Raw genomic sequence first — 20,732 nt, 5'->3', positions numbered from 1 at the left:
TTGTTTATAAAACCCAAAACTATGCTTAAAGAAAGCCTATAGCAGGATTTACCATTAAGATATAGACCATCATCAGGAAGGAAAAGAAATCTGGAAACTGTTTTACCTGAGATTGAAATATAGTAAGTAAAGAACAAACAAAGATACAGTTTCTAGGAAATAACAGAAGATAGAGCCTGAAAAGTAGAACATTTAATATCATAAGGAGAAAAAATCAATTTCTATTCAGAAAGCCTAGAGTCATTTTGATTCAACAGACAGGTTATAGGTTCATAAAGCAAGGGTCGTGTGATGGGTAATGACCCATAAAATTCACAATCAAATGAGTCAACATGGCCATAAGAGTAAGTGCTAATTTTCTTCTTGACCCATTTATGATCAAACTATACTGTCTCAATCAAAATGCTTCTTGAATGATCCTTGATAATGCAGAATATATTTTTGGCTTTGCCTTTGAACTCCTTGGGGAAGAAGAGGATATAGGTATTATATCAATTTGGATTTATTTTGGAATTCAGAAAATGACAAAAAAAGTAATTGGTAAAACTGACCCTTACTATGGGGGTTAGTCATGCCGGCATGGCTAAGGGGTAAGGTTAGATGGATATCAAAAGGTAAGGAAAACTTACCAACCCCCTTAGTCAAGACAACATGACTAACCCCCAAATAAGGGGTTGTTCCATAATTTTTTTTTCTAATTTTTTTAAATTCCAAATTGAAATAATACCTTGTTAAATGTTGTTTTCAACAAAATTAACCTTCTAATACATATACTCAGTGAACTTCCTTAAAAGCAATGGTCAAAGAACAAAACATCTAAAACATCCATGCAGAACTTAAGGTTGATTCCTAAGCATTTATTCAAAGTACTATACATGTAGCTAGAATTTTGATATGAGAAAAGGTAAGTCGTGTGCATCAATTTTTTATGGTTTTTCAAAACATTCATGAAATTATTCTTGGAGTTTCAGATTTTGGATTCTTTCTTCATCGTGCATGTTTTAAAAAAAAGTGTTTCCAAAATTGGCAATTTAAATCTATGGTAAAAAACCATACATACTGATCCTCCACAACTTTCAACGGCAATTATTTATAGAAGAGATGGGTTATTTATAGAAGAAAAAGGTTATTTAAGCAAACAATCAAGGTTAGAAGATTGACCGCATTACGCTACATATTCAGGAGTTTGAAACTCATCAAGTAAACGTACCTCCTAACTCTCGAAAAGTGAAGCCGACAGGGCTGGTCTTGTAATCACCGATAGCGCCATCATTTACAGGTTTTTCTACTGCAGTACGTATTATACTCTCGTTGTAAAATCCTCGTGATGTTAGATCTAACGTTGTTAATAAAGAACCAGGTCTGAAAAATATAGTTACTTTTATTCATAGAATTCATCTGTATTTGCATAGCATATTATATTTTCTCTCTGAAATATTGTTCAGAAGTTCATTATAACATTCATCCTTGCAATATTTGCCTAAAATAAAAAAAAAAATAAACAACTTGCATCTTCCAGTATAAAAAATAGTAGCCTGCCCGCGAGCCTGTGACTGGCTTTTTTTTGGCAGGGCAAATTTTAAGAAAAATTTATATAGCCATATAGTAATTATTGAAAAATTGTATTCAGAACTGGCTAGAATTTGAGTGAGTTTTCTACCCTGCATCTTCCAAATTATTATTAAGTAATATATGTATGGTGAAACCTGTCTAAACTGAACCCTGAAAAATCTAAACGACTGTCTAAACCAAAATTCTTGTGAGTCATTGTATATCAAGTCAGATGTATTTTGAACCTTGGTCAACCAAACATCTGTCAAATTTGAACTTATTTTAAAATCCAAAAAGGGGTTCAGTTTCATTGTAGTTCTAGACAATTTTACCATGAGTTTCAATTCTAAACCTAATGTATTAACTTGAATTTTCAACTACTATATATTGTAAAAGGCATATACAAAGGGATCAGGCCAAATTTTCATGAATTTATGTTCCAAACCCATAGTGTCCCTTCAGTCCAAAAAGTATTTTTTGATCTGGCAGACTCATCAATTAAAAGTTTTATAGTCCTAATGACTGACAACATATCAGCAAGCATGGAAATTCTATGAATGTAATGTCAAAGTAGATTAGAAAATTTATTGAGGATAGGGCACACACAAAAAAAATATCAATCAAGTAGTTAATTATATTCAGGGTCATATGGCAATATACGGACTGGGATGTTTTCCCGTAGAAATTATATGGACTGAAGTGAAACTCAAGAATGCGACTTACCAGTCCATATACTGCCATTTGATTCTAAGTACAATTAACTTTTTGCTATACTTTACTTTTCAAATATAAGTTGACTGCCGCATTCTCAGAACTGGAATCAAAACAAGAGATCAATAAAATTGGCTCTGCCCACATACCTATAACAGTTTCAAGTTTAACTTTTCAACACATATAGGAAATTAAATGTAAAAAGTAAAATATTACTGAATACTTACTGAAATTGCACTACAACTACTTCTTGGTTTCCAGGAACACTGATATATAAACTAGATATAGAATTTTGTATTTTTTCTGCTAAAGTTTTAAATTCATTACTGTCTCTATTTCCCAGTTCTCTGGTGTATAAAATATCAGTAAAGTTAACATCTATTCTGTAAACCACTGAAATGAGAAAAATATACATATTGTAGTCCGAAGAAGACAACTGAAAGGAGAAATACATATACAGTGTTGTCAGGAGAAGAAAACTGAAAGGAGAAATACATATATAGTGTTGTCAGGAGAAGATAACTGAAAGGAGAAATACATATACAGTGTTGTCAGGAGAAGACAACTAAAAAGAGAAATATATATACAGCGTTGTCATGAGAAGACAACTAAACAGAGAAATATATATGACAGTGTATATATGGAGAAGATGAAACAAAAAGGGGTTTTAGAAACAGAGTTATTTATTGGAAGCACATGGACATGCTTATATATAAACATAGTATATAAGTGTATCAATATACTAGTTGGGGTGGGGTTTGGGGTTTTACATCCGAGCAGCAATATTTCAGCTATATTCAGATATACTAGTTGGACAGCATATTTGTAAGTGGAGCATGCCTCTTTCAGGTGAAAGTCTTCTTCCATGTTGAAGCCTTTCCAGTAAAACTTGTTACAATGACATTTTTCAAAACATAGCCATCTAACATTGCATTGAGTTCCATAAGAATTCAACCAATAATATAGTGGCTGTCCCCCTTCAACAGTTCATTTGGAATACAAGGGACATATGCATATGATAACAGGTTCAAAATATACATGTAGTCAATCAAAACTCTTCGAATATATACATAGGGGGTCTGAAACATGATAGCTCAAAAGTTTTGTCAGAAAAGACAAAGAGTAATTTGGAAGGGACTGTATGAACTTTTAAAAAAAAATTCACAGAGGATGTTCTAGGGAGTTATGCTTATTGGATGAGATATCACCCATAACAAATAGGCAGTGTGAAGTCAACAAAGTAACAATTTGAATATAAATAGCTAATACTGTCAGAGGATAAACAGAGTATATTATATATAAATGGATAATACAGCAGCAGATGAATGCCCATCCAACATATAATGTTGTTTTGGGGTCAGCTGCAGCCTGCCCTTTGGTTTGAGAGTTTCCTCATCATTCATTGGAGACCCATGGGTGGTCTTGAGCTGATATTTTTCATCCTGGTGGGGTTGTTGTCTTTTTGATATATTTACCATATCTATTCTCCTTATTTATCCTGTACAATTATAAACTTTGGTATCATCTGCACATTGCACGATAATATTTAACAATATTCATGTGCCAGACAAACTGAACTTGTGGTTACAAATTCAAATTCCCTTCTCATCACACATACGATGCCCATCTTGTATAATTAAGTCATCCTGCAGGAAATCTTCCACATGTACATGCAGAACATCTCAATTTACAGTAAAAATCAGTTTTCATCTGGTTCACATTAAAACTTCTACACACTTGAAGTTATAAGAAATGGCACTTGTAACTTTGTATCATTATACACAAGCTACAAGTATATACAAGTAAGAAACTTGTGCCAGTTTGGTGAGTAATCAACGCAATAATTGAAAATGATGATAGCTGGTATACATGTGTCACAAAATAACAGAAGAATTTCTGAGCATTCTTCTACATCTGTATCATCCAGAATCTCTGAAGTTTACAGCGGTGTTTATTTTCTTTTCAGGAACCCGTAAATCAAAACAATAATAGTACATGTACATCATATAATGAAGAACTGCAATCCCTATATGATGAAATACAATAAATTAAAGATTTAAAGGGAAATGAACTTCAGAGAATTCCAAACTACAAATTTAAATCAGAAAAAAAAAATACATATGAGAATTTTCAAGCCTTCAATACAGGGGAGGTAATTCAGACAAAGGACAATCAATACAGGGGAGGTAACTTCGACAAAGGACTAACTAATACAGGGGAGGTAACTCAGACAAAGGACAAACTCTTTATGGTCCCCTACAAATAATTGCACTATAGAAAAACCCTTTGGATCTTCAGATACTGGTAATTCAGAGCATTGTTTAAAATTCCCACAAACGAAATCTGTGATTGAATGTGTCTCCAGTTGGCCAAAGCTTGTTTTCAATTTTAGATTTATATATTATTTTTGACCTGATATGCAACCAAACATATCATGTGGTGTTAGTACCCATCTGTGAAACTTCTGTAACATCACACTAGGGTTTCGAAGGCTGTTTATTGCAGGTTTTGAAAAAAAAATGCCATCATGCTAAAGATGGGTGCCACCAAAACAACCTAGTGTAATGGTTTAGTGCCCTCAAAATACATAAAGTACCATGCCTTCACAAATTTCAGGGGAAAACATTGCCAAAGCTAAACATAACCTACTAAACAATATCTAGATCACTTTAATCTCTGATCTTAAGATGTTCCATCTAAAGATGCTTCATGCCCTTTGTATGTACTTACATAAGATCAAATGTTTAAAAACATCAATTAAACAGATGTATCATCAGCCAGGGTTCATTAAACTTCAATACTACACATGATCTACAAGTATTAGTACTTATACATGTATAATTCTTAAAGGACAAACTGACTGACCTTTATAAAATTTAAAAAGAACTCAAATAGGTGGTAAGCAAAAATGTTCTGCTACACTTACAAAATCTTTAGATTTTTTGTTGGGTAATTAATTATGTTTATAATTATGTGTTTATGATCTGATTTTACCAGTTAAGACTTTTATTGAAATATGTATATAAACATTGCTTCCTGGCAGAAGATAGCAGTCATGATTCTGTTGGCATTACTAACTGATTTATTTTAGATTTATTTTATCTACTGGATTTCAGCTCATCGGGGCAAAAAGGTGTCACCAAATTAACAACTTGAGAAGAAAAAATAGTCAGAATTCTCATTCTACCAATGCAACTGACTCATTGCAGCAAATGGTTTTAGGGTGTAGTGAAGTCTGTTTTTTTTTCTACATAAAGCTTTTTTTTTATTTGATTTCCACTTGTTGTTCAGTGATCCTGTATTTACTAGTACCAAGTGTAAGATTCTGGGGTTATGAGCATCAGGGGTCAGTAAAAAAATACAGAAGTGTCAAAAATAGGACAATACACAGAAACCATAGTCATCCAAATACAATAAATGGCCTAAATGTGAAAACAGATGATCTATATACACAATGAAGCATAAACAGATAAAGTCGATTTCACATAAAAAAAACTGTAGATAAGGACAAAAAGACCCAATACAAAAAACTAATGTACTTGCAATACAAACTCCCACAAACCATAAATGACACCAGATGCACCTTAAAGGTAAGCATAACCTGCTCCACCGGTGGCACCTATCATATTGCAGTTGAGTAAAATCTAGCAAGAGTCTCAAGCTCCAATAATGCAGCTGCCCACCAAACTTTGTCATGGTGGTCTGTCACAAAGAGATCCTATAAAAATAGCTGTTGTTACAATAAGCATGGCAAAAAAAGCAGCAATTTCAACATCATCAGTGTATCTTAATTGGCCAGGAATGCCAGTCAGTCTTTGATAGAACTCCAAAAATCACCCACAATAAGTACGTCAGATGACTACACATCCAAGAATTAGAGTTTGTACTTTTGAGATCAAATGTTTATAAAACATCCATCTAACACCAACAGATGTTTCTAAGTGTTGGTTTTTGTCTATGTCTTTCAAAAAAATATCATCATAAGATACACAATGATGTTGGTATCGGAAAACACTAAGATGGATGTAACACATCAGAGCAGTCTAAAAGTTCTTACTAGTTCATTTATAAAGGGAACCCCCAATTTCCAGATTCAGATGTACAAGAATGAAAAATCCACCATGCAGGGCAAAACATCAAAGTATTTTGGGTTTTTAAAATTATAGAAAAATCAAGATTTCATGCAAATATTGGTTCCAGAAACACCCTTACAAGCAAAGGGATAATGCAAAAAATTTTTTAAAAAACCATGACATTTTGGAGAAAAAAAAATAAAATCTCTGCCTTGAAAATTCAAAGTTCAAAAACAAAGGAAATTCATAATAAGTTCAACAATTACAGAATTAAAAAGCAATTTGAACAATGAACATTGATAATGCCTAGAATAACACCAATTTTCTTCATTAAATTGCACAATTACATATGATAATTCTGAACTTTGACCTTCACCTCCACCTACTATCTTCTAAGTAAAAAACCCTGGAAATTACAGCACCAAGATTAAGGTAAGGTTAACGCCCTCAATACCTCACTAGAGATGAATGTTTATATCAAAACCTTGATATTTTCTTTTATGCAATATATGTACTAATTATTGATCTTTGAATCTTACTACTTGTGACTGCAGAACAGATAAAACACATTTTTGATGAGTAATAAAGGAATGAAAACACATTGACTGCACTCATTAAAAACTTCTATAAAACATAACCAGATGAAAGCTATAGTTTCCTTCAGTTCATTGCAAAAATCTGTAAAAAGCATATTTTTGGTGACACAATTAATTGTCTTAAGATGTAGTATGAAGAATTATTATCTTATTCAAAGCACATGAGTATAACAGAATGTTGAGAAATTTGAAAGAACACAGTAAAAAGAGGCAGTAAAAGACTGAGCAGATGTAATTTATCTCAATTTAATGGAGAATAGAGTATAGTCCAGTTCGTGTTGCTCAACTCTCAAGCATTTACAGATAAGCTATTGATTCATTACACTGATTTTCTAGATGAGGCTCTACAGCTCATGTAAAAAGCTACTGAGCCAAGAATTATTTTTAAAGAGTCGGTACTTGAAAAGATCCAACAGTTGCCATCATGCCCTGACAGACAAATGTAGAGTGTGTTTCTCCAATATGACCAAGAAAATCCATCTGAAATAAATATCTTCCTCCTTCATCAGATTTTACCTTTAACACATAGCATGAAGGGTTTATCACAAGAAGCAAGACCCACCAATCCTTTCAGAGCATGTGTCTCAGTTCACCCTGGTTTGTAGTGTGGTTCATGCTGTGGTTCTATTTTGCTTAGCAGGAGCAGACCCAGACATACTGATAAGGTGGGGCATCAGCCAGGATTCCTCAGAAAAAGGGGGTGCTAGGACATTATTTGCCATATTTGTCAATATTTACTCATGAAAATGACAAATTATCCAACAAAAAGGAGGGGTGCAAACCCCCTGCAGCCCCCCCCCCCCACTCCGATTTGCAACTGCGTAGTCCTCATTTGTGTGTTCCTTGTATTGTTTTTGTAATGGATTTACATCTTCAATATAACTACTTCTTTTCCAGTTTGTATTTTTACATACATCATCTTTTTACAATTGTTGCTGAGATCACAGAATCTATATCCCATAATGGTCTATCCATCATCAATTGAAATGATTAACCTGCTATACAAACAGAGGGGATTGGGTGTTAGATATGAAGTATGAAATTGATGATATATATCAACAATTTTACCAGAACATCTGATACATGGAACATTGGTTCATAGGACAGAGAATTCTTACAGGGATGCATGTGTGGTATTTACAGTTTCCCTATCATTACCAGTCATATTGTACCATGAGCTCTTTTCTTATTGAAGTTTAATCAATTTCTTGTCCAACAGAATATTGAATTTCCATTTGAAACTGCCAGTAAGAAAAAGACTAGAGTCCTTTGAAACTAGCTTTTCCAAATCACATCTTTTTCATCCTCTATTTTAAATTTAATTGAAAGCCTACATAAATCAGTATTGGCTCTCAGAGACAGAGAATAGCATTGACACAAATGACTTAAAAACAACCCAAACCATTCAAAGGATGAAGCACAGATAATCAACACAGTAATACAAGAACATTCAAGTAGTCACTGAAGGATGAAATACAGATAATGAACACAGTAATACAAGAACATTCAAGTAGTCAGTCTCATTTTAAAAAATGCAGAGTAAACAACTCAAAGAGTAATCAAGGGAACCAAGGTTATAGCGGTAATCAAAAGAATGTAATTCAGGGACAAAGACCAGACATGGAAAACAGACATACACAACAAAGAACATAAAGTAACTAAAATCATACATACAAAGTAACAAAAGCAAATGAGCAACTCAGACTCCACTAAAAACTGGGAGCATGGACCATGTGGAAATAATTGGTTTCAATGTAGAAATGATTATATTTTAAATGTCCTTAAAGACCAAAGCCAAGAAATGAAATGCTGTAACTGTTATACAACACAAGTGTATAATTCATGTTAGTCAGTTCAATAGAATTGCTTACATGTACAAACAAACTTCTGACTAATTCAAAGACAAAAAAAACAAAACCAGACAAAACAAAATAAAGGAACAGTTCAATTGAATTGCACGCATGTAGGTACATACTTCTGACTAATTCAAAGATGGAAAAAACAAAACCAGACAAAACAAAATAAAGGAACATACTAACGTAAATAATTGAATTAAATTGAGTAATTAAAATCTGGCACAGTCAGCGTTGTAGATGTGTCTTTACATTACAATCAAATATCGCATTCAGGTGCACCAAGTCAAAACCACTTAAATGTAGAGTTAACAGACTTGGTAAATTAGTAATCCATGTCATCAAAAAAAATTGTTCAAGGGCCACAAATTAGTCAAAAATTTTTTGACTACAACAAAATTTGATCATTTAGATTTTGCTATAAATTGTTACCAATACCTCTTAGGGCATTTGAAAAAAAGATCTGGACAATCATCATGACCAACAAACACCGACAGAATCTAACATTAGTCATATTCCACTTTTGCTGAATTTATTAACAGTCCTATTTATTGTGAACGTACTTATTTTGGTTATTTTATGTTCTTTGTTGTGTATGTCTGTTTTCCATGTCTGGTCTTTGTCCCTGGATTACATTCTTTTGATTACCACTATACCCTTTGTTCCCTTGATTCCTCTTTAATTCGTGGATACCAATTTTCAGGGATTAGGGAAAAAACACAAGTTCACTGATTCTTGAATTCATTGTTTTGAGGTCTTCAGTATACATATCAACGGAGATCTCCTTTATGTTGGGAATCTAATTTCCTAGTTTCGCCTATCCACGAAAACCATGAAAATTGGTAACCCACGAACAATAGTACTTTAACAGTAGTTAGGGAATATTTTTCCTCCCTCATTGCAAGTTTTCAACTTTTTCAAATCCTTTATATATCTTCCCTAGCCATATTGCTCATCATGTACATATCCATATAAAGATTTATTTAGTTGCAGTCTTTATGAAAAATCAGATAGGAGATGATTCATGCATCTCAAAAATCCATTGAATTCACTTTTATTTTTTATTTAAAATCAGTTACAGACCACATAACCAGTCTTAGATTTTCATTTGGGTGTTGCGCTTTTGAGATAAAATTTATATAGATTGTACTTGAAATTAGCTCTTAGCAAGAGTTCTCGTTCTTGATTTTTTTTTCGATTTGGTTGATTTTAGTAGGAGATAAATGTATGATTTGCTCAGAAGTACAGATCTGAATATGAAAAGGACAATTGTTAAGTAAAAATATAGCATAAGTAGATTGAAAAAGCATTGTTTGTTCGGTGGGATTTTCTTTACTATGAATCACTTTAATACATACAATTTTATATGGACTGGTACATAAAATTTGTCTGATAGCTAAGTAGTTATAATGAGTGACTCCCTTATACCTTCCAAAACTATACTCAAAGGGAATATAAAAACAGAACATCAAAGTAAACAAAAAATCAGCTGAATTCAGTACATTTAAATGAGTATAGTGAGTATACAAGAAGATAAATATCTACTTTTTAAGGGGTTTAAGTACATGTCTCTACTACTCTTACCATTGCATGTACTATTTTCTTTGTAGTTTTGTTTATAGAATTACTACTATAGTGGAATAAAGAATATATATAGATAGCCTACAGCACTACATTGTAACGAATGGATCATTAGATGATCGTTAAACAACGAAATTTTAATTAAGAGCTTAATTTTGCACCGAGAACTGAAACCTACATAGTAACAGTGTAAATTCACAAGTTAATCTGTTGAGTAAAGATTTGTTTTCTTCAAAATACCAGTGTCTGAGTAATAACTTGATAAACCCATTCCAAACACCAGAGACACTTTGACATAAGGTCAAAGTCAGATTTCTGGTAAATAAATCAGCTTGGCACACAGTCTGACATTTAACTACAGTTTCAGCTATCAAAATAATAAGTAATTTCACAGTAATTGCTCCTGACAAGTTTTGACTACATGCATCTAAATTTTTAAGATTATTTTTGTCATTTTTTCATATTAATAATAATTTTATGTACAATTGCAGAGCAAGATCAAGTCATTTGTGTAATGGGAAGTGGGAGGTCACATAATTGAAATTCTCCACATATTGAGAATTTACAGTCATTTCACACTTAATATATATTGTACCTTATAATGGTAATCTTTTGCATTATTTCACAATTAACAAGATTTGAAGCAGCAACATATTTTACTTTAGAATATTCCAATGACAATTGCTTTCTTACTGCAAACTAGAAAAACTCTGACCATTGCTCACGAAGATGATACCCTCCATTCCTCTATTTGATAATATGTACAATGACTTGAATTAAGTGTAAGTTTTTGTAAGAATCAGGCAAAATAGGAAAAATCAGAAACGTGCATGTCAAAACCCCATCGATCTGTCAATAAAATATTACTCAAGGATGCTACATGTATCTCTATTTGAAAAGACCATTATTTGATCTCTGCATCACTGGCTTGCTCAGAAATTTTTCAAAAGAATCTTAGAAAAATGAGGTTTTTGACAGAGTTGTTTGCCCCTTGAAATGTTTAATTTTCAGTGCATTTCAATGAAATTGTAAGTCAATGGTTCAGCATGATATGGAAAATCTTGTCTGTTTTCCTTGATTCTGATGGTGCAAATAGTCAAATTACACTATCAAAATGATAGGTTTTTTTCATACCATGTTTCACCTACTGCCTGATTCTTACAGGGACTGAAACTTAAAATAAGAGGTGCACAATGGCATTATGTAATAAAGATTTTGAAAAAGTTTTATGAATATCCATTTACTTCTGTAGGAGGAGTAATAGATAAGGGATGGGTACCGCTGTATCCCCATCTTCATAAATGAATATGTGGACCCCTAAATTCCTTTGGACAAAAATCAAAAATAGGAATACATGTATGCTCAGGTATGTACAGTTGCAGCCTGCTGTGTGGTGTGACAGATTCCTCAACGTTCACTGAAGACCCATCAGTGGCCTTGAACTGACATTATTGTCTTTTTAACAAATTCACCAAAGCCATTCTCCTTACATGAAATAAAGATTCTCAATCTGTGATTATTTAATTGAATTCCATTCAGTAGCACTCCTACCACATTATACCCCTGCATGCAAAAAATAGAATGAAAAAATAAAATGCCCACTTTTGGAAATCAGACAAAAGGGTTGCAAGAAAAAATCCTGCTACTTGTACACTATTATTAGTATCAAGTGTGTTTATAGCTGTGCTGAATACATATCCACATAAATGTTAAAGTGTCTGTTTGATCTTTAGTTAAATGACCACCTAAAAATCAAATACTTTCATATGAATTTCTAAATCTCAAAGATTATATATTATCAACTTGTTCAAATGTTGACACAGTGTCTACTAAAACACAAACTGTGTGTCAATCAATGATATTAAGTTCACATGTATCAAATATTCATAATGGAAGGCCAAAGACTAATTTCCATACCTTTAACACATTAATAAAACTATCTACTAATATTTTACTGCGTTTAACCATACAATATATACATACAGCACAATAGGCAGATATTACCAATTTTAAAATCTCTAGTATAATCCAGCTATTGATACTGCCCACATAAAATGGGGACTAAAACCAAAACATCAAATCAGGTGGCCTAAACATGTAGATGACACAAGTATCTATCAAGCATAAAATTTAAACTAAAATTTATCTGAAAAATTACTCTTATTTGACTTTATTTTATTGAGCCTAATTTATCCAAATCCACAGCATTACTCTTATGTGGCTCATTTTATTGAGCCTAACTTATCCAAAACCACAACTTTACTCTTATTTGGCCTTATTTTATTGAACCTAACTTATCCAAAACCACAGCATTACTCATATGTGGCCTTATTTTATTGAGCTTAATATCCAAAACCACAACTTTACTCTTATTTGGCCTTTCTTCATTGAGCTTGATATGATCAAGTAGCCTTCATAACAACAATATTACTTTCATGTGGCCTTACCATCTTGAGATTAACCTGGTCAAGTAGCCTTCAACTAAAATTTAATGACATTGACATAACATTTACTTTTTCACCTTTAAAATCTCTGTCCATAAATTAGTTTTTATAACCAATTATTACTGTATGAATCTTTACATTACATTTTAAGTGGGTATTCAGTGTACATATAACCACTTGGTTATGATTATCATTAGTTTTGAAAGCACATGGAGATTTGTCAATTTTAATTGGAATGTCTGAAATGAATAGACATGAATACAGCATGCCAGGTGTTTTCACAATGAACCTTTCAAAAAAAATAATAATTTTAGGTCAAACAATCTAGATGCATTATATCCAAAATGTCTACATTGTTTAAACTAAGATTAGGCCAAGAAAAACATATGTCTGTTTAAGGTTACATTGGACAAAAAAATGGGGTAGATAGGTAGGTATAGGTAGGTAAAATCATTTTATATTTTAAAAAATATTTTATATAGACACTTAAAATGATAGTTTAACAGCACTTCAGAAAAAAATACCAATAAAATGTGCTAGAGTAGGCAAAAAAATTGTATAGGAACAGACAATTTTTATTTTCTTGTCTTACCTTCCACATGGTGTATTATGGTATACAGCTTGTGTTTACACTAAACAAGATTAACAGAATTATTTTGGTGCATATGTACTAATTAATGAAGGAAAAGTCCTTTTGGTTTTCCTAGTCATCAAATTTTCCATTTTTCAACACTAATCACATATCATGTGATCACCTGAACAGCACAATTACAGGTATCTATTACAGGTATCTTGTCTACCTGTCTTGTTAAGTTTCAGGCAGAAGCTGTGTTAAAAAATATCATCACCTGAACAGCACAATTACAGGTATTTTTATAGGTAAATGCCATACAGTACTAGAAAATATACATTGGAGAATTTCCTCAAATGCCATATCATATGCATTAGGCCAGCTGTATATTTCTCTTCCACAAGTAAGGACGTCCTATATTTTTTTGCATTATGAATTCAAGATTTTTCTTTCATTTCAAATTTAATGCCAGCCCTTCCACATCCCCTTGTCCCCTCCTCCACTACCTATCCCCTAGCCCCCTCCTCCACTACCTCACCTTTCTTAAATACCAGTAGATATCACAGTTGCTCCTAGTCTCTATTGCTCAGTCGCTCAGTTGCTCTTAAATTATAGAAAGAAATTTCAGCACCTTATCTTTTAAAAATGTAACCTTGGCACATATAGGTAAATAATATGTTTGACTTGTTTAACTAAATATTTTATGTACCATTTTCAATATAACAGACTAATAAAACATAAAATTTTGATCTCCGTCTGACAAATATGTCTGAGGGCAGGTTATAATTGAGTTGTGATCTACTAGTATTACTTCATCTGAAATATTACCTGACCTTCATCACCTGAACAGTACAATTACAGGTATTTATTACAGGTATCTTGTCTACCTGTCTTGTTAAGTTTCAGGCAGAAGCTGTGTTAAAAAATGTCATCACCTGAACAGCACAATTACAGGTATTTTTATAGGTAAATGCCATACAGTACTAGAAAATATACACTGGAGAATTTCTTCAAATCCTGAGTTCTTCCTCGGGCCTGAGTTTTATAAAAAAAAAAACCTCAAATTGAAGATTTCCTCAAATCATTCCTTAACTCAAATTTAAGCTTGCTTGAAATTTCACATTTGAAGAAAAATTGAAGGATTTGACGGAAACCTCAATTTGAGATTTTTTATGAAATCGGGCACAGACCTATTTATCCTGCTTGAATATAATCTGAATTTCTGGCAAAGTTTTACAAAAACTGATTTGTAAAATTCTGAATTTTGATTTTTAATCATACTTGTAGGGACTATGGAGAGGTCCAAGATCCATACAGAGTAATTTGCAATCAAAATTTGTAAAACTAAGGAGAAAATGTAAAAGTACACACTTCTGCTACCTGTACATGTACACATGAGAGAGTACATGTACCTATGTTATCAATATTGTTGATGTACATGTATCTAATTTTGTAATATTATTAATTCAGATGATGGAAGGACTTCCCTTAAACATGAAAGAAAACTTAGTAAAATATACACACTCTACAATAGATTGCATTTTTGACAACTTATACAATGACAAATGTTTTTATCTGATTTAGACTCTTCTGTACCTTTCACCAATTTTTATTTTTAAAAAAAATGGTTTTGTATCAGGGCAGATAAATTGGTATATCATCAGTGGAAATCACAGAATTAGGTTTTTAAAAAAAGGTATAAAAAATTAAAAGCATAAATTTGAAATCTGATAATAGGACTTTTGTAATATGAAGACTCCATTTTTCAAACTGCCATAACACCTCATGCAATGAAAAACCACTGAATAAGGATACGTGTAGGTATAAATCTAAAGAAAGAGAGAAAGCATACAAAAAGGGACATTGAGTAAAAAGACATCAAATCCAATTTCATGAGGTATAAATTTTACACAAAGTAAACCTTTAATGACATCACACAACAAAACCACATTATGGGCGACAAAAGTTAAATAATACTAGCTACTGGCCACTCGATAAAAGTTACAAATATGTATATAGATGGCTTGTAGTCATACAGAAAAAATGTTTCTTCACAACATTGTTTATCACTTTGACAATTCATTAATTTAAGAGTAAGGTTGACCACACATAACTTTGGACCGAGTTTGTTTATTTCTCATTACATATACATTGAATGATGTCTGCTTTAGTCACAGAGATCTACATAAGCTTTGCAGGTTAAGGACAATGAAAAGGGTTGATGGTCCAGGACCTAGGAAATGGAAATTTCAACAATCCTAGGTCAGAAACTGAGGGTCCCAGACCAATTTGAGCTCCTCTTATAGACCAATAGGAATCAATGATTCTACAAATATCTCAACTGGAAATGTTTTGCAAAACAAGGTGGAGTAAACATGAGACAAGATAGCAGAGAGTATATAGCCTTAAAACATGACCCTTTCACACTTATTTGTCAATGAAAATATATATTTTACCCAAGGCACTGAAATGCTTGAATATGAATTTCAATCTTTAATGAGTTCATCAAAACTATAAATGAAATAGGTTTGAAAATTTAAAAGTGACATTTGTGTAACATGTCATAGCTCAATTACAGGGCAGATGACCTACAAGGATGGTTTACTAGGTCTTTAAACTTGCTGCTGAGTGAAGATGAATAAATACTGAATTCAAGGTCAAAGCAGCTGTGATAAAAAATTCATCTAGAAGGTGCTAAAATAAATTCAATTTTTCTCAGTTCTATTGAAGAACCCGTCATGATTTAGAGAATACAGACAGCCGACTTTTTTTCAAAATAACTCATAAACAGAACAAAGCAATATTAGCAATACTTGAATTTGACCTGGATTATGTTTTTGAAAACACTGTGTTCCAGTTTGGAAAGGTTCAGTTGCCTTGTTTAGTACACAGAAGGAACATTTTATTTGAAAGATAACAGAAAGATACACAGACAATTAACTGATCAGTACATGCCCTTAAATGTGTTGGTAGGACATGCATCATAAATTTAGGGTCATGTGACATAGTATCAGCTGATTAGCAACCTAATATTTTCATGAACACTTGACCAGCAGATTATATCTGTACTATCATTGGAAACCTTTTCATCCACAATATGAAGTATACACTTACTTCTATAAGATGTTGTCTCATCAACCTCCCCACTTCCTTCTGGTGTTGACCCAGTTTCATCATTCAAAAAATCTTCATCATCTGTTACGGAACGTTTTTCTATATTATGTAATGATATTTCTTCATCTATAAAATTAAAGTCTTTTTCCTATAAAAAAAGAAAGATGGTTAAGATAATGGCTTGACTTTGAGTCAGAGAATTTCAAAATATTGTCAAAAAATAACAAAGCATCAATAATAGGACAATCCAGATACATCAAAATTCTAGTACATGGCCTGAAAATGAAAACGGGAAACCGGGATGGTCTACATACAAAGTTTATCGAACAAAATAAATACATTTCAGCGGGTGTTTCTAGAAAAACAGAAGACGCTTACCCTACCGATGCACCTGGTCCATGCTCCCAGTTTTTAGTAGAGTCCGAGTTGCTTATTTGCTTTTGTATGTATGATTTTAGTTACTTCATGTTCTTTGTTGTGTATGTCTGTTTTCCATGTCTGGTGTTTGTCCCTGGATTACATTCTTTTGATTACTGCTATAACTTTGGTTCCCTTGATTATTCTTCCATGTCTGGTCTTTGTCCCTGGATTACATTCTTTTGATTACCACTATAACCTTGATTCCCTTAATTACTCTTACATATAAAAAAACTAATGAAGGAAACCAAGACATCATACAAAAAACCTTAAGAACAATTAACATGAACTCCACCGACAAAAAGACTAGGAAAGACTGCTCTACCAGAAGCACCCATCATATATCTGGTAAGTGTCTACCTGACAAATGAAATAATCAGAACAATAAAATATTTATTGGGCCAACTTTTGCGGATGGGGGTAGGGGCACATCAAAAAAATTAAAACTTGAATTGAGCCTCAAATGCTACCAGGTTATTTCTATAAATTAGTTTAAGACAGAGTAAGAGCATGATCCATGAAAAGAAAGAAAATCCCATTATGACCTTTCATGTACATGTATGTGTTTCAAGTTTTCAATGCAGAATATGAATACAATATGTTTGGTCATTGTATAATGAAGAATACCCACAAGAAGTTACAAAATGAAGGAGCAGATAGCCAGACAGTAGCATTGCCATATACTATATACAGCTGGCAATTTTCACTTTATGCACAAGTTGAATGGAATCACAAATATAAAAGCTCACTAAAATTTTGCTATATAAGAGAATACACCTCACAAAATTTCAGGGCAAGAAAATTTGTGACTGCTTAAAATAAAATCCTTTCCTTATAGAGTAAAAGGCAAATTTAACATTCTCAAAAAAATACCTGCTATATGGAACCTGCTACAGTTTCTTAAAGCAAGGGGAATTTTAATACTAAACTATAGGACAAAAAATCAAAATATTCAGTGTTAAAGGTGAAAGGTTAAAGGTGATCACTATAGCATCTAAAATTCTTCACACAGAAATAAATTATATCGTCATTAATTCATTCAAGCTGTTGTTTCCCAGACAAGTATTTGTTGGCACAAACAATGTAGCCTCCATTAAACTAGATGAATGGACATATAACATACATGAAGCTAATGCAATAAAAATAAGTTAAATATGTGGGTGACAACCAGGACAATGTTTGTTTCATAATAGACACAAAAAAAAATAAATGCAGACATAAAATATTTTGAGAGAACCCTGGAAGTACAGGCAAACATGGAAAAATTTACAATTTTCAAAAGGAGTTAATCCTCCCACATTAGAGGGGAGACCCACAAAATCAATGAATAATTCAGAATCTCCTAGATAAAAAATGCAAGATCGGTTAAAATTACTATGAATTCTGTGAAAAATACTACATTTAAATAACTTAATGTTTTTTTACATAAAAAAATCTCCTACATTGAGGTGGTGTTAATAGGAGAATCTCCCACATGAAATGTTCCAAAAGCTAACAGGTATGAAATTGGCTCTAACATGTTGAAAACCAGCCTATAATTTTCTCTTGAATTGTACAATCCCTACTTATCATATTAGAACAGAAGATCACAGATGTACTCTTTCATTGTAAAAGCTAGGCTGGCTTCATTGGCCTGTTCTAGCTCAACTTTGCTTGGCTTGCTTGGTCTTAATTTTGTATGACCTTGTCTTGACTTTGAATGGGATTACAGTCATTATATTAAAAAGAAATCAGGCCATGCCAAATAATATTTAATAACAAGCTATGCCATTACAGTTGAAAACCAATCTTAGCTATATTTGAAAAACGAGGCCACACCAATTCATAGCTTTACTACCAGTATTTGCAATGCCAGGACAGGTATTTGAATTCATAATAGCTTACTTTTAAAAAGACCAAACTTGGCTTGCCGCTATATTAAAAAAATAAGGCCACACCAATTCATAGCTTTACTACGAAAATTAACTTCCAAAAGAAGCAAGATTCCAAATCATACTATGACAAAATATTGATACATTACCACATTTACTTTATAACAACAATTTATAAACATTGTTTTAACCAATTGGTTCTAATCAGGTAAGTACATTTACCTACGAAATGTGTTTAAGATTGTAATGTCTAACCCTAGGTTGTTATGCTATCAACATAGTATACTTGCAGTTTTATGAGAAAGACATGCCGCTGAGTTCATTGTGAACATTATACGAGGCTTCAATTCATGAATGATGCACCAATCATTTAATTAGTGAGACGATATATATTTTTAATAAAAATCATTAGTATGATAAAAATAATATTTACAGAAAAAATAATGTATCAATATTTTCTCCCTTACTAATAACTGTGTGGAATTTCAAATATAAATTTGAACCTCAGCAGCAACCAAAAAAAAAATTACCAATTTGCCCACAAGGAAAAAAAATTCTAAATTAATGTAAAATCTTAGCCCCCCCCCCGCCATCCTCAAGGAAGAAAATGGTTCGTGCCTAAGACAAATAAAATTACATGAACAACATGTATGAATGTATGTATTATACATCTACAGTTATCAGCCTAGTCCACAGATGACATAACTGAGATAATAAAAGACTAAGATTACCACTGAAGTTTTTTACTGATGGTATAATACCCCAAGTAATTCAGGAGATCAGTGACCTCATACTGTCATGCCAATGTGACAGAGATAAAATTAAAATCCTCAATGAAATTTAAACTGCTTCCTTTGTAAATAATTTTAGGCTACTGAACTGTCAATGTTTATAGGTGAAGTGAAATATTTGGATTCAATAGCCTAAACTAGGATCAAATTTGTACCCACAGCGAGGACAGATAACGTCTACACTACACTACAGGGAGGATTCACCCGATATCTGTTTTACCACCCTATATATATAATGCTTAAATCTTTCCACAGTTACATGCTTTATTTTATATATATAATCCCCAGTTGCAAAGTCTGGGTATATACTGATATGGGCATCTGTCATGCTGTATTTCTTCCACCAGTATTTCTAGAGTGGTACAGTACCACTGATCAGTTAATTCTCCTTCATGTACATCACCGAATGGAATTTAATGAAACTTTCACAGAATCTTGAAGATGTGCCCTCCTATTTCAGATCAAGATCAGACCGATATAGAGATATATGGGAGTTTCTGTAGAAAAACTGTTAAGTAACTGTCTTTGTAAGAATCATGCAAATCTGAAAAATGTGATACACCCTAAAAAAGGCTACATATTTTTATTTTTGTAATTAAGTTATTTTATGGGTCTATAATATGAAATGTGTAATTATTCATTCAAATCTGCCTGCTCTTAGGAGATAATCGACATTGAAAATACAATGGATTCTGTTGTATTTGGGTGTCATTTACAGAGTTACCTCCCTTAATTTTGAATCTACAGTGCATTCTATATAATTTTTATCTCCTAAGAACACAGGTTATATGAAAAACTGAAAGTTAATTTCTGTTTACTATGGCAATTCAAACAAAATTTCAAAAATAAAAACATGTAGGCTTTTTACCCATGAATCACATTTTGCATGATTCTTTGCTAGTGTGCTACTTAAGAACTTCAAGAAATTCATACTTATGATATACGAGCATGTACTTTATCCTTGCTGGGTTACATTAACTAAATTTACTGAATTATTGAAAACTACATGTACTTAGCAAATGCAGGTTTTATCTTATCAATTAATTTATAAAAACTACATGTACATATACACAGATTATTCTGGTTTAATTGCATCAATAAAATATTAAAACTACATGTTCTTAGTTTACATGTATGCAGGTTTAATTTGTTCAATTAA

At 32.4% G+C, this 20,732-nt stretch overlaps 1 protein-coding gene across 4 annotated transcripts in view; it reads right to left on the bottom strand.

Moving 5' to 3' along the window:
- The window catches only part of LOC148601590 (basement membrane-specific heparan sulfate proteoglycan core protein-like), a 158,293-nt gene that overhangs the window by 125,094 nt on the left and 12,467 nt on the right, over nucleotides 1-20,732 (bottom strand). For 3 of the 4 annotated variants that reach the window (XM_088554734.1, XM_088554732.1, XM_088554731.1), the window contains exons 2-5: nucleotides 16,495-16,642; nucleotides 2,490-2,655; nucleotides 1,211-1,362; nucleotides 53-106 (exon numbers count right to left, since the gene is read on the bottom strand). In XM_088554734.1, coding sequence (XP_088410860.1) covers nucleotides 53-106; nucleotides 1,211-1,362; nucleotides 2,490-2,655; nucleotides 16,495-16,642 — 520 coding nt within the window. The remainder of the gene's footprint in view (nucleotides 1-52; nucleotides 107-1,210; nucleotides 1,363-2,489; nucleotides 2,656-16,494; nucleotides 16,643-20,732) is intronic. The other variant, XM_088554733.1, reaches the window with a different exon arrangement.

The sequence above is a fragment of the Perna viridis genome, chromosome 12 (assembly GCF_037379345.1).
Source record: "Perna viridis isolate PV_CMFRI_1.1 ecotype Kerala chromosome 12, ASM3737934v1, whole genome shotgun sequence".
Taxonomy (NCBI): domain Eukaryota; kingdom Metazoa; phylum Mollusca; class Bivalvia; order Mytilida; family Mytilidae; genus Perna; species Perna viridis.
The sequence above is the reverse complement of the archived record's forward strand: the minus strand, read 5'-3'. Positions and strand labels throughout refer to the sequence as shown.